Below are 14,612 nucleotides of genomic sequence, written 5' to 3'. Positions count from 1 at the left end.
GCGCTTTGCACGGAATAAATATTATGTATACAAGTAATTTTTACGTATTATTATTTATTTTATATTCATTTACGTATCATATATATAATTAAATTAGAGTAATCACATTAATCAAAACAATACCTCTTGTTTATCTATAATATTTTTATGGTAAATAAATCAAAACAATCATTTTACTTATTTTATATGGCATATAATTATATTTTAATGATACTGACACATATATAGTATATTTAGATATAAATATTTATTATTGAAACTTCCTATTCATATGATTTTATTAACATTTGTATATTTTCTCTAACAAAAAAATTTAAACCATTAATCGTAAAATTTTCAGTGTGAGATTTCTTCAATGAAAATTTTAAAATTAAAATATTAAAGTCTCAATACCTTTTCAATGAAAATTTCAAAATTAACATATTTATGTATTTTATATAGTATATAGTTTAATTTAAACGATATTAATATATATATATATACATATATTTAATATGAATATTTATTAAATGTGACTTTATATTCATACGATTTTATGATTATTTGTATCTTGTTATTACAAAAAACTTAAATCATTGATCACAAAATTTTCAAAGTTAGACTTTTAACATTTTTAGTAATCTACAGTCATTTTAAAAAATTCAAAATATAACATATAAGAAAATGTAAATTTTTATTATATAGTTAATGTGGTTATCTAATTTCTTTTAACATTATAAAATTAAACAAAAAAAAGGGATGATACAAAAATTGTTATCAAATATTTATTATTCATAATCAGTAATTGTCATATATATGTTAATCATATTAGGTAATTCCATAGCTTTTATTTAAAAAAAGAATGAAGAATATTCTTTTGTACACTCTTCTAAGGATCCTAGCTACCAAAAAGATGTTGTAATGCTTCTTAATTAATATATAAGAAATTGAAAGTTAAAATTTTTGATTTAGTTAGTTATGTCATTAGAGTGCATTTATCTTTTCTATCACACGTCTAAAAAAAATAAAGTTAATTGTGGTTGAACTAGAATACTGGAAAGATAAATGACCTATCAAAAAGTGATTTACAATATTATGTAAATGAGTCCAAAACATAAATAAAAAATTATGCAGTGATTACATGGTTAATAAACAAGAATTTTGAACCTCTGAGAAACTAACGCCCGCCTATTACACGGAATAGGGTCACGGACCGAATGAGCGTGCATATGAAGCCCATTATAACCATTGGGTTATAATTTAGTTCTATATACAAAATAGATTTTGGAACCCAAAACTAAAGGTTTCTAAATTAACCGGATTAGATGGTTTAAATTGGGTTATAATTTAGTTCTTTAATACTTTGTGTTAAGGGCTTTTACTAGAGAACTGAAAAGTGTTATTCGAAAGGAAAAAATAATGAAGAGAAAAGATAAAACAGAAGTAGGCTTGGACGAAAAAAACCGGAACCGAAGAAACGAACCGGAACCGAACCGGAATATCTGAAACTGGAACCGGACCAAAACCTTCAAATATCCGAACGGTCCCTATATTTCTATATCCGAAATAACCGAACTGAACCAGAATCAAACCGAGAACCGAATGGGTACCCGAATATATAAGAATATTAATTATATATACATATAACATAACTAAATATATATTTATAATATAAAAATCTATTAAAAGTACCAAAAAATATTTTAAAATACTAAATTATTAGAAAGTATCCGGACTACCCGAAAGTATCTGAAAATATCCGGATAGTATTATCCAAAGTATACAAAGTAATCTGAAATATCCAATTTTTTTTATCTAAATCATCCTAATTATTTTGATGTTTAACCTTAAATAACCAATATTTTATCCGAACTATCCAAACTATCCGAACTATCCGAACCGGAACAAGAACCAAATGACAACCAAATTTTTTCAGGTATTTTTCCGGTTCCAAGTTTTACTATTCGAATCGAACCGAACCTGAAACTATCCACACCGAACCGTACTGAATATATGTCAAGTAGTAAATAGATCTTCTAACTCCTACCCAAAATCCGAAATACCCAAACCGAACCGTACAGAAACCGAAATGCTCAGGCTCAAAGAGAAGTAACATATTTTTATCGAAACTATCAAATCTTAAATTATAAGTTTAATAAAATTAGTGACTGGTTGGAGTGGACTATCCAACTCAACGGGATGTTTGGTACGAAAATTAGTGACTGGTTGGAGTGGACTATCCAATTCAACGGGATGTTTGGTACGAATTAACGGAACTGTTAACGCCGTCTGTATTTCATTACATTCCACGACTCTCCAGAATCGTCCAGGCTGCTTTAAGCCTTTAAATAAAATCAGAACAAACGGAACTGTTAACGTGTCTGTATTCACCGTTACTTTTTTTTTACTTTCCGAAACTACAAGAAGTATCTAGAAACATGTACTTCTCCGACAAATAAAAACCAAACAAAAACATTCGGCTTCATCATCATCCACCATTTCGAAGTTCGAGCAATTAAGCAGTCTCTTGATCAGTTTCGTGTGTTTTCTTGGGAACTAGTAAACTCATACTATTAGACACCTCAACATGGCTACTGCATCAGGTTAGTATCGACATGGATACTAACTTTCACTTTCGTAGTTTCGTGTTAAGGTTTCATAGCTTCCATCAGTTTCGGTTCTTGCCATGATGTGAATATGTGATGTCTCTTCTTGGTTTTGTTTCGAAGCATTTGACTGTCTTGTATATAGATTGAAATGCTTTTGGGTACATATGTGAACCAGTAGATATTTGAGTAAAAGAAATGGATGTTTGTTGGAATGTATGTGATTGCAGTTGGGTTTAAGTCTAGAGAAGAGCACCGTAAGCAGCAAGAATTGGAAGAAGCGCGTAAAGCAGGGCTAGCTCCGGCAGAGATGGATGAGGACGGAAAAGAGATTAACCCTCACATTCCTCAATACATGTCTTCTGCTCCTTGGTACCTCAATGCAGACAAGCCTGTAAAGTTTTATGTTCCTAATAACTGTCTTCTTACACCATTTCTTGAATTGGCTGTTGGCTTGAATGCTAACATTACTTTTTTTTTTGGTTCCCTCAGAGCTTAAAACATCAAAGGAAATGGAAAGTTGATCCAAACTATACAAAGTCGTGGTACGATAGAGGAGCCAAAACGTTCCAGGCAGATAAGTACAGGAAAGGAGCTTGTGAGAAGTAAGTAAGCCTACAAGAATACTCTTCCTTTTTCTCTGTGTTGGGGTCGAAAACGGTTACGACGAAGTTAACGTCCAAATCCCCGAAGAAGAAAAACGTAGAAACCTTCTTCGACAAATACTTTTTCGTAATAGACTCCTCTTTACGAAAAGTTTTGCGGAAGAAACGCGAGTCATCGAACAAGAGCTCGAAAAGGATCGCTACGCAGCAACAGAACACACGTTCCGCTCGGTCGCTACGTAGCGGCCGAGTTCGAGCCAAAGCTCGGTCGCTACGTAGCGACCGATCCCGAGCCAAGGCTCGGTCGCTACGTAGCGACCGGGCTAGAGCAGGAGCTCGGTCGCTACGTAGCGACCGGGCCCGAGCCAAGGCTCGGTCGCTACATAGCGACCGGGCCCGAGCCAAGGCTCGGTCGCTACATAGCGACCGAGCCCGAGCCAAGGCTCGGTCGCTACATAGCGACCGAGCGAGCGCTCGATCGCTTCGTAGCGACCAAGCTCGAGCAGGAGCTCGGTCGCTACGTAGCGACCGAGCTCTTCCGGAACGTCGATACAACATTAGTCCATGCGTTCTCGTCTACCCTTCGATGCTGTCTCCCGAAGACCGTAGCGAACCCATTTCGCGATCCTGCGCCATTATAAGTTATCGGTCAAACTTTATCGTGAAAACCGCGAAAAGTTCGTTCTTTATCGAAAAAAACCGTAATAAACGCTTCGGGTCGGAAAACAGCCCGAAAGGACCTAAGACATGACTCAGAGTCCAACTTACGATTTCTTAACCAACGACCCGTAAGCCGCGGGACGGTTTACGCTTGGTTTGCAAGAAAAGATAAATATCAAGTTTCCGCGGATAAATACGAAAATTTGAAGATAATTACGAAGATCGGAAAAAAATGGAATATCTCCATTTTTATGCTATGACGGCTTAAGGGTAGAAGGGGAAACGCGTGAACCGACCTTGGAGCCAGTATATAAGGAGTTCTAGGCGAGAGGCATGGGGGAGGACTTTTCTCAGAGCAATCTTAGCACTTAGAGCGATTTAGGCATTTTTCCGTTTTTGTTATTCGAGCTGCGATTCAATTAGGTTTTTGCCGTCTTAAGGTTTTAGAACTAGGAATCTCGCCGACAGCTCTCGTAGCCCAGACACCTACCTTGTTGTAAACGCTCAAACGCAGATTCGGAATAAGAACTATCTTGCTCTCTTTTTCGATTTCTTATTTTATTTATGTTTTCGTTTCGTGTTCTGATTGTTTGGCGTGTGGTATTAGCAGATATCCGGGACCTCTGGGAAACTAGGGTTCTCCTATTTTCCTTATTTAAACGGAAATCGACAGTGCGAATTTCGGTTCCCACAGTTTGGCGCTAGAAGGAGGAGGGGTACGGATCACTCTAACTCTCAACCACATCACGCTCAACCAGACATGTCGACTGACGACGCGAATAACGTGCAGACTCCTCTCAATGGAAGCAGTGGCACCGACATCCACACTCCCGCAGCGGACGTATCCGCGGCCAACGTACCAGCCAACGCCGCGGCGCTTGAGGAGTTTAAAAAGATGTTAGCCACCTACGAAAAAAGTTCGGAAGAACAGGATAAGCTCGTGAGCACTTTGACCAAACAAGTTGAAATCTTAACGGCAAGGACTCGAGCGATCCGCCCCCGCGGAACAACAAAAGTCCGCGGGAAAAGACTTGACTTTGCAACCCCACTCAACAGGCCCGGAGCCGCGCAGGAACGACCTTCGGGTCAAAACCCTAGCGAGAATTCTCCCGTCGAGAAGGGAAACTACGAAAGCCCTCCGCCTCTCGCGAAGGCTTCGGAGGATAACGAAGCCGAACACGTAGACCTGGATCCTAGCGATGTCTCCGACGACACCGATGAGGACGTCGACGGACATCCAAGGAGGACCAGAAGCCAATTCGCTCTGGAAAGCTCTCTGTTCGACAAACCAATGATAGAAGAGGAGGAGATCCCCTATTGGAACGAACAAGAAGAGTTGGCTGAAAAGCAAGCCGGGCTTACTCGCAGCAAACGCCGACAGGCTCGAAAATCTGCTGGCGAGACGTCGGATATACGCGATCTTCGCAACTATATCACCAAGACTGCGGCAGAAGTAAGGGCCGTAAAATCCCAAATCCATCACGCTATTAGCGCGGCCCCCGAGATCGACAGGCTGCTGGAGTGAGCTCGGAAGACCCTTTTCACTACTCGCATCTCGGATACGAGGGTATCCGATCCGGGAAAAATCAAAGTACCGAAGTACGATGGAACGACCGATCCGAGGCCGCACCTTCAGGCTTTCCACATCACGATGGGAAGAGCGAGGCTAAAAGATGGCGAAAGAGACGCCGGCTACTGCCGCCTGTTCGTCGAGAATCTAAAGGGAGCAGCCCTCGAGTGGTTCGCGCGCCTCAAGCGAAATTCTATCGGAAGTTTCCGACAGCTCGCATCGGAGTTTCTCAAGCAATACTCTATGTTCATAGATAGGGAAACTTCCGATGTCGATCTCTGGAGTCTGTCCCAGAGGGAAGAGGAACCTCTCCGTGAGTTCATCGGCCGATTCAAATTGGTAATGTCCAGGGTCAGCGGGATAACCGACAAGGTAGCCATCGACGCGCTCAGAAAGGCGCTCTGGTACAGGTCGAAGTTCAGAAAATGGATATCCCTCGAAAAACCGCGGACGATCCAAGACGCTCTCCACAAAGCGACGGACTACATCATGATCGAGGAAGAAACGAAAATCTTATCGCAAAAACATAAGTGGGCGAGGTCATCCTCGAAAGATGTAGACCCAAAAACGAGGAAGAAGAACCCTCGTAACGACAAGTATGTCTATCACGAGGGGGAAGGACTCCAAGGAGCGCATAATTACGCGATCAGCTCGGACCAGGGTCGAACCAAAGTAATACGTGGACTCGCAACCAAGGATACGATGAAAATACTTTCTGCGAATTCCACCAATCCCGAGGACACTCCACGACTAACTGCAAGGTCTTGGGAGCAAGGCTGGCCGCGAAGCTACTAGCTGGAGAACTCTCGGAAGTGACCAGTGTGAAAGATCTCATCCTCGAGACCGATCGCCCCCCGAAGCCGGATAGAAAACCTCCCGCGGAGAGATCTCCCCAAAGAAACCAGCCTGGGGATAAACACGGCAGGAGGCCAGACGAGAAAGGGAACGATAACAACCGTCGTAGAGTCAACATGATCATCGGAGGATCGCAATTCTGCAACGATACGGTTTCGGCCATCAAGGCTTACCAGCGGAAGGCGGAGTCAAGCGCAAACTTGCCCGATCAGAGTTGCTCAATCACGTTCACGAAGGAGGAAGCCGGCGGGATCGATCAACCTCATTGCGATCCGCTCGTCATAGATCTCGTCATACGAGATCTAGAAGTTGGAAGGGTGCTCATCGACACGGGAAGCACAGTCAATGTAATCTTCCGTGACACTCTCAATCAAATGAGCATCGAACTCGGAGAAGTAACTCCAACGCCGAAACCGCTCACAGGCTTTTCAGGCGAAGTATCGATGACCCTCGGATCGATTCAGCTACCAGTTATGGCCAAGGAGATCACAAAAATCGTCAAGTTCGCGGTAGTCGATCATCCTGCCATCTACAACGTGATCATGGGAATCCCATGGCTCAACGCTATGCAAGCCGTTCCATCGACATACCATCTGGGCGTCAAATTCCATACCCCAAACGGAGTCGCACCTATCTGGGGATGTCAGAAACAGTCGCGACTGTGCTTCCTTGCGGAACACAAGTTAAGACAAATGACGAACTCTGCAACGGCAAACCGCAAACGCACGAAGATTGATAAATCTTCGACCAACAACGTTTCGAGAAAAGACGATCTAACATCGTCTGCTGACACAGACGCTTCGGGTGTCAAAACTCAACATGAGCCTGAAGCCGATATTACAACTCAACCGGGACATCCGGAAGAGAACACTGACCCAGCCACGATCGTCTCGATCAAGGCAGTCAGCACGGCGACCACCGCCGAGTGAAAACGCTCGCGGCATAAAACAGAACTACGAGATGGCTTGATCCTCGAAAGGGGTACGTATGCAGCCCATCAAAAACGAGTTCAGCTATCCCCCTCTCTAAAAAAGGGGGGGGGGGGGGAGTGGGTACGTATACTCGTATACTCCACATCGGAAAAGATGCGTTATTGTAATCAAATTCCATAGAGATTTCGAAAATTTTTACGATCAATACGCGTCGTTCCTTTTTAAAACAATCTCACTTCAGCACCGAAATATACGTATAGTCTTCGAAATACTGCGAGACGTCGCCAAGTTAAAAATCGAGATGATACGAACAAATTGTCCAAACGCGACCACTACAAATCTTACACTCCGTTCGTCGATTGGCCCCGACGAACACATCAGCCATCTTAAACAAACGCAACTTGATCACTCTTTTGATCTTCAAACGTCCAATACAAGGACGAAAGCGCGCTACAAAAAAAATCCGAAATATTAGTCTAGCACTTCCAGTTGGCTTAAAAATTGTCTCTGGAAAGATGCTCGATTCGTACCATACAAGTCGAATAAGCCGAGAACCTATCGCGGACTTTAAATCGGTACGAATCAGGTAGAAATCGCAACAGGAAAACCGATACCCGGCTAGTCATCGCATAAACCTTAAAACCGAGAGTAAACCTAGGTCTTGCCCTAAACCCATCGCATTGGTCTCAGACATCTCAAAGATATGATATCTAAACGATACGAGATCCTAAAACATGTCTCTTCGTTCATATCTCAACGTTCCCGAAAATTCGTAAATAATTTTTACGAAAACTCACGTCTCGAACAAACTAACAGATTGAACGCCTCAACGAAGATAAATATGAGACGACAACTCATGTTTACTTCAGAACAAAGTAACTCAAACAAACATCTAGGGGTTCAGAGCCACCAACGGCCAATCCCGACAAAAAAACGACCAAAATAGGCCCATACAAAGTTCGAAAGCCACACTCGGCCAGACATATATGAACAAGGGCCACACTCGGCCGCTAAATACTAGATAAAGGGAAAAAACTCCTTCCCGTCAAATCGCTCAAAGATCAACGTTCCCGAAAAAACTCCTTCCCGTCAAATCGCTAACTGTTGGGGTCGAAAACGGTTACGACGAAGTTAACGTCCAAATCCCCGAAGAAGAAAAACGTAGAAACCTTCTTTGACAAATACTTTTTCGTAATAGACTCCTCTTTACGAAAAGCTTTGCGGAAGAAACGCGAGTCATCGAACAAGAGCTCGAAAAGGATGCTACGCAGCAACAGAACACACGTTCCGCTCGGTCGCTACGTAGCGGCCGAGTTCGAGCCAAAGCTCGGTCGCTACGTAGCGACCGAGCCCGAGCCAAGGCTCGGTCGCTACGTAGCGACCGGGCTCGAGCAGGAGCTCGGTCGCTACGTAGCGACAGAGCCCGAGCCAAGGCTCGGTCGCTACGTAGCGACCGAGCTCTTCCGGAACGTCGATACAACATTAGTCCATGCGTTCTCGTCTACCCTTCGATGCTGTCTCCCGAAGACCGTAGCGAACCCATTTCGCGATCCCGCGCCATTCTAAGTTATCGGTCAAACTTTATCGTGAAAACCGCGGAAAGTTCGTTCTTTATCGAAAAAAGCCGTAATAAACGCTTCGAGTTGGAAAACGGCCCAAAGGGACCTAAGACATGACTCGGAGCCCAACTTACGATTTCTTAACCAACGACCCGTAAGCCGCGGGACGGTTTACGCTTGGTTCGCAAGAAAAGATAAATGTCAAGTTTCCGCTGATAAATACGAAAATTTGAAGATAATTACGAAGATCGGAGAAAAATGGAATATCTCCATTTTTATGCTATGACGGCTTAAGGGCAGAAGGGGAAAAGCGTGAACCGACCTTGGAGCCAGTATATAAGGAGTTCTAGGCGAGAGGCATGGGGGAGGACTTTTCTCAGAGCAAACTTAGCACTTAGAGCGATTTAGGCATTTTTCCGTTTTTGTTATTCGAGCTGCGACTCAATTAGGTTTTTGCCGTCTTAGGGTTTTAGAACTAGGAATCTCGCCGACAGCTCTCGTAGCCCAGACACCTACCTTGTTGTAAATGCTCAAACGCAGATTCGGAATAAGAACTATCTTGCTCTCTTTTTCAATTTCTTATTTTATTACTGTTTTCGTTTCGTGTTCTGATTGCTTGGCGTGTGGTATTAGCAGATATCCGAGACCTCTGGGAAACTAGGGTTATCCTATTTTCCTTATTTAAACGGAAATCGACAGTGTGAATTTCGGTTTCCACACTATGTTTTGAGTTCTGTCACTCATGGGTTTGTTACAGCTGTGGGGCTATGACGCATAAGACAAAGTTGTGCACAGAGAGGCCAAGAAAGATAGGAGCAAAGTGGACAAATAAGAACATAGCTCCTGATGAAAATATTGAGACATTCGACCTTGATTACGACGGGAAAAGGGATAGATGGAACGGTTATGATACCGCTAAATATGCGGAGGTGATCAAGAGGTATGAGGCTAGAGATGAAGCAAGAAGAAACTTCTTAAAAGAGCAGCAGTTAAAGAAGCTGGAAAAGAAACGTAACAAGAAGGTTGATGAAGAAGAGTCTAGTGATGCTGATGAAGAAGAAGAAGAAGATGCTCTGAAACATGATGAAGCCAAAGCTGATGAGAGCAAGCAAATGGATTTTTCTAAGGTGGAGAAACGTGTTCGTACTACTGGTGGCGGCAGCACAGGCACTGTTAGGTTGTTAATATGTTCAATGTATTGATTCTTGGTTGTGATCTTGGCAATGTTTGATTGATATGTTCTTTCCTCAGGAACTTGCGTATACGTGAAGACACTGCAAAATATCTTTTGAATCTTGATGTCAATTCTGCTTGTTATGATCCCAAGACAAGGTCTATGCGTGAAGATCCCCTTCCAAACGCTGATCCAAACGAGAAGTTCTATGCGGTAACTACGCTTGTAGAGTATTAACTTTGAAGTTACTTACATTGATGATCCTTATTAATGGATATTAAAATGCTTCAGGGGAGACAATCAATACAGAATGAGTAGAGAAGCTCTAGAATTCAAGAACCTTAATATTCACGCGTTGCAATTATCTGAGAAAGGCCAGGAAGAGGTCATCATGCAAGCTGCTCCTTCTCAAGCCGAGCTGCTTTTCAAGAAATACAAAGAGGCGAAAGAGAAACTAAAGAAACAGATCCAAGAAACAATCATGGAGAAGTATGGAAATGCTGCTGCATCTGTGGAAGAGATCCCTAAGGAGCTTTTATTTGGACAAAGCGAGAGAGAAGTTGAATATGACCGATGTGGAAGAGTTATTAAAGGAATGGTAATATTATGAACCAAGATTTTTGATCTTTACTTTTTGTTTATATATGTTTCTGTTTAATGCACCTTTTTTGTTTTTGATTGTCTGTGTTGCAGGAATTGTCGGTACCCAAGAGCAAATATGAAGAAGATGTTTACATAAACAACCACACAAGTGTGTGGGGGTCGTGGTGGAAGGATCAGCAGTGGGGTTACAAATGTTGTCAGCAAACAATCAAAAACAGCTATTGCACTGGTGTTGCGGGAATAGAGGCGGCTGAGGAAGCTGCAGATCTAATGAGAACCAATATCGAAAGACATGCTGCAGCTTCTAATGGTTTAGAACAGCATCTTCTATTATTAATTACTTTCTAAAGTTTTTTTTTTTCCTATGTATATATATATCGTATTTATGATTGTGACTTGCAGATAGGTCAGGTCCAGTAGAGGAGAAAAGATTTGTGACTTGGGGAAGTGATACACCAGAAGATCTTGTCCTTGACCGAGAAAAACTTGCGGAAGCTTTAAAGAAGGTATAAAAACTTGGTCCTTTCTAAGTCTAGCTAGCGATATTCTCTCATTCATGTTGCTAATGTCATTGGTTTTGCACAGGAGGATGAGAGGAAGAAAGAGGAGAAAGATGAAAGGAAACGTAAATACAATGTCCAATGGAATGACCAGGTACGCGTATATGTAGCAGTATAGATGATTATAGAGATAGACTATATATATATCTTTTGATCGAGTTCTTTTGTTTAATGAAACGCGTGTTTATAAATTTCAGATTACACCTGAGGAGATGGAAGCTTACCGAATGAAAAGAATACACGAGGATGATCCCATGAAGAATCTTCTGCACTAGAGTAGTGGCTTTGTTAACAGAACTTTGTTTCATATTTGCGTTTGCAATATTAATTAGATACTGTTTCACATTGTGGGAGAGAATAAACACATACAACATGTTGTTCATCATGGTGCAGTTTCAACAACCGGATATCACCCACTTGTTCTGAACTATTTTCCAAGTTTGGCTCAAATCCAACAATCAACTCTATTTTGGTTGTTCTTTTTATGAACTTTTGCATCAGATTTAAGATTTTCTATTTGTAAATCTTTCATTTTCAACTTTGGTCTCATGTATGGTATTTCCAAAGACCAAATTACAATGGTTATGAATTATATTCACAAATATATTAAAATTCAATAGAACGTAATTTTTTTTCGTACATACCACTTATTATTTAAAATCTTGATTATATTCTATAAGGGTCAATTGTTCATGTTGAAAGAGATTAATACTTTTAGTTATTTTTAGATAGCAATTATTAAAATATTTGACAGATGATTTAAGGGAAAATTCCGTAGATAGCACAAAAATATAATAACAAAATAATGCACCAGTCCGGAACCTCGTGGTCGAATGGTAAGAGGACATGTTTGGGACTTCAATATGTTATAGGTTTAATACACCCGTTGCGCGAAACTAGATCATACTACTTATGGGCATTTGCATACCCGGAGATTATAATTTGTATGTTGCATCATATATACATTGACTTTGATTTACAAAGTTACTGTATGATTCTCCCATGCTCATGCCACTACAAGAAAACACAAGTTTAGCGAGGAAACTTAACGAAGAAAATTAATCCTCGTAAATTTACGTCGACTTTACGAGGAACTTACGAGGATATATAAAATCAATGTCATTTCCTCGTAAAATAACGACGAGATCATTTCGTCGTAAAGTCGATGTAATGTAACGTGGCTTTTACGAGGAAATACGCTTTCCTCGTAAACTCGACGTAAATATAGCGTGTACTTTACGAAGAAATATTTTACGTCTACTTAGCGAGAAAATTTTGAATCCACCATACATGAGCAAAATAAATTAATTTCTACGTTTTCTTTATTTTTGCAGGTACAACAAATTCGAGCCTTTCATCTTAACTTCACAAGCAGACCAAGTTAGCTTCCTTTCATACCCTCAGATGAGAGAATCGAGAATAAATTGGTTAGCCGTAATCAAAGTTACACCTCGAGGACGAATCATCAGTGGAGAAGAACCACCATTGCAAGAAGAACAGATAAATGAAGTCGAAGAACCTGAACAAGAAATTGATGACATCCTTCTCATTGATCCGCATAATCATGAGTACGAAGATCTTACCGACGATGCCACAGACGAAGATGTTGAAGACGAGTTTAATGAAAATGATGATGTTTCTAGTGATGACGAGAATGTCGATGTATCCGATTGATGTATTTGTTTTTAATAAGATTGATTTTCAGACTTAATACATGTGATTTGATGGATTTAATCATGAAAAACTATTTATATAATTTGATTTTGTGTAAGGTAATGAGAGTTTGTATTAGAAATAAGAGATTGAGATTATAAGTTAAGGAATTGTGGTTTTAGAATTTGGGGTTTGGAATGGAAAGAATAGATTGAGGTTAAAGGGAAGATGGGTTTGGGGTTTGGAATATATGAAGTAGAAGATAAGGAAGATGGGGTTTGGGGTTTGGGGTTTGGGGTTTGGGGTTTGGGGTTTGGGGTTTCGGATTTTATGGATTTAAACATAATCCTCATAGTTTCCTCGTAAAATAACGAGAAATAACGAGAAATAACGACGAAATTAAAAACTAAAGAACGCAGGACTCGTTAATTCCACGTAAGCAGAAATCGTCGTAAAGACCTCGTAACCGGAAAACGTGGGCCTTGCTATTTCCTCGTAAAATGAAAACACGGGCCTTGCTATTTCCTCGTAAAATGAAAACACGGGCCTTGCTATTTCCTCGTAATTTAACGTGGGCTTTATGAGGAAACAAAACGCGGGCCTTTGTAATTCGTCGTAAATTTATGAAGAAATATTTTACGTCTACTTAGCGAGAAAATTTTGAATCCACCATACATGAGCAAAATAAATTAATTTCTACGTTTTCTTTATTTTTGCAGGTACAAGAAATTCGAGCCTTTCATCTTAGCTTCACAAGCAGACCAAGTTAGCTTCCTTCCATACCCTCGGATGAGAGAATCGGGAATAAATTGGTTAGCCGTAATCAAAGTTACACCTCGAGGACGAATCATCAGTGGAGAAGAACCACCATTGCAAGAAGAACAGATACATGAAGTCGAAGAACCTGAACAAGAAATTGATGACATCCTTCTCATTGATCCGCATAATCATGAGTACGAAGATCTTACCGACGATGCCACAGACGAAGCTGTTGAAGATGAGTTTAATGAAAATGATGATGTTTCTAGTGATGACGAGAATGTCGATGTATCCGATTGATGTATATGTTTTTAATAAGATTGATTTTCAGACTTAATGCATGTGATTTGATGGATTTAATCATGAAAAGCTATTTATATAATTTGATTTTGTGTAAGGTAATGGGAGTTTGTATTAAAAATAAGAGATTGAGATTATAAGTTAAGGAATTGTGGTTTTAGAATTTGGGGTTTGGAATGGAAAGAATAGATTGAGGTTAAAGGGAAGATGGGTTCGGGGTTTGGAATATATGAAGTAGAAGACAAGGAAGATGGGGTTTGGGGTTTCAGATTTTAGGGATTTAAACATAATCCTCGTAATTTCCTCGTAAAATAACGACGAAATAACGACGAAATTAAAAAAATAAAGAGCGGGACTCGTTAATTCCACGTAAGCAGAAATCGTCGTAAAGACCTCGTAACCGGAAAACGCGGGCCTTGCTATTCCCACGTAAAATAAAAACATGGGCCTTGCTATTTCCTCGTAATTTAACGTGGGCTTTACGAGGAAACAAAACACGGGTCTTTGTAATTCCTCGTAAATTTACGAGGAAGTTATGAAGAAACGAAACACGGGCCTCGCTCATTCCACGTAAGTTTACGAGGAATTTACGACGACTACTAATTTCTTTTATATACACGCGAGCTTCGCCTCCCGTTTCCTCTCCACTTCCTCTCCCTTTCGTAGCTATGGTACTTTCTCTCTCTATTTCCTCTCTAATTTGTTTCGTTTAGGGTAGATTAGGTGGTTAGTATAGGGAATTTAGATAGGTTTACTGATTAGTGTTGATTAGGTGGTTAATGATTGAATTTGGCTAG

At 40.6% G+C, this 14,612-nt stretch overlaps 1 protein-coding gene across 1 annotated transcript; it reads left to right on the top strand.

Moving 5' to 3' along the window:
- The first annotated feature begins 2,410 nt into the window (after window positions 1–2,410).
- Window positions 2,411–11,584, top strand: LOC106446239 (pre-mRNA-splicing factor SLU7). The gene is made up of 10 exons (XM_048746163.1): window positions 2,411–2,582; window positions 2,816–2,979; window positions 3,078–3,190; window positions 9,524–9,943; window positions 10,018–10,153; window positions 10,233–10,538; window positions 10,634–10,853; window positions 10,946–11,049; window positions 11,129–11,197; window positions 11,301–11,584. The coding sequence occupies exons 1-10, from the start codon at window positions 2,567–2,569 to the stop codon at window positions 11,376–11,378; spliced, it is 1,626 nt and encodes a 541-aa protein (XP_048602120.1). The 5' UTR covers window positions 2,411–2,566; the 3' UTR covers window positions 11,379–11,584.
- Window positions 11,585–14,612: the final 3,028 nt, after the last annotated feature.

This window comes from Brassica napus, chromosome C1 (genome assembly GCF_020379485.1).
Source record: "Brassica napus cultivar Da-Ae chromosome C1, Da-Ae, whole genome shotgun sequence".
In the NCBI taxonomy this organism is placed as follows: domain Eukaryota; kingdom Viridiplantae; phylum Streptophyta; class Magnoliopsida; order Brassicales; family Brassicaceae; genus Brassica; species Brassica napus.
Note: the sequence above shows the minus strand (reverse complement) of the source record. Positions and strands in the feature narration are given on the sequence as shown.

What these genes read in the sequence shown, in the direction of transcription:
- LOC106446239 (XM_048746163.1), top strand. An exon ending in ACATGCTGCAGCTTCTAATG is followed by an intron (nt 10,854 to 10,945) that starts GTTTAGAACAGC and finishes TGTGACTTGCAG; the next exon opens with ATAGGTCAGGTCCAGTAGAG. An exon ending in TTGCGGAAGCTTTAAAGAAG is followed by an intron (nt 11,050 to 11,128) that starts GTATAAAAACTT and finishes GGTTTTGCACAG; the next exon opens with GAGGATGAGAGGAAGAAAGA.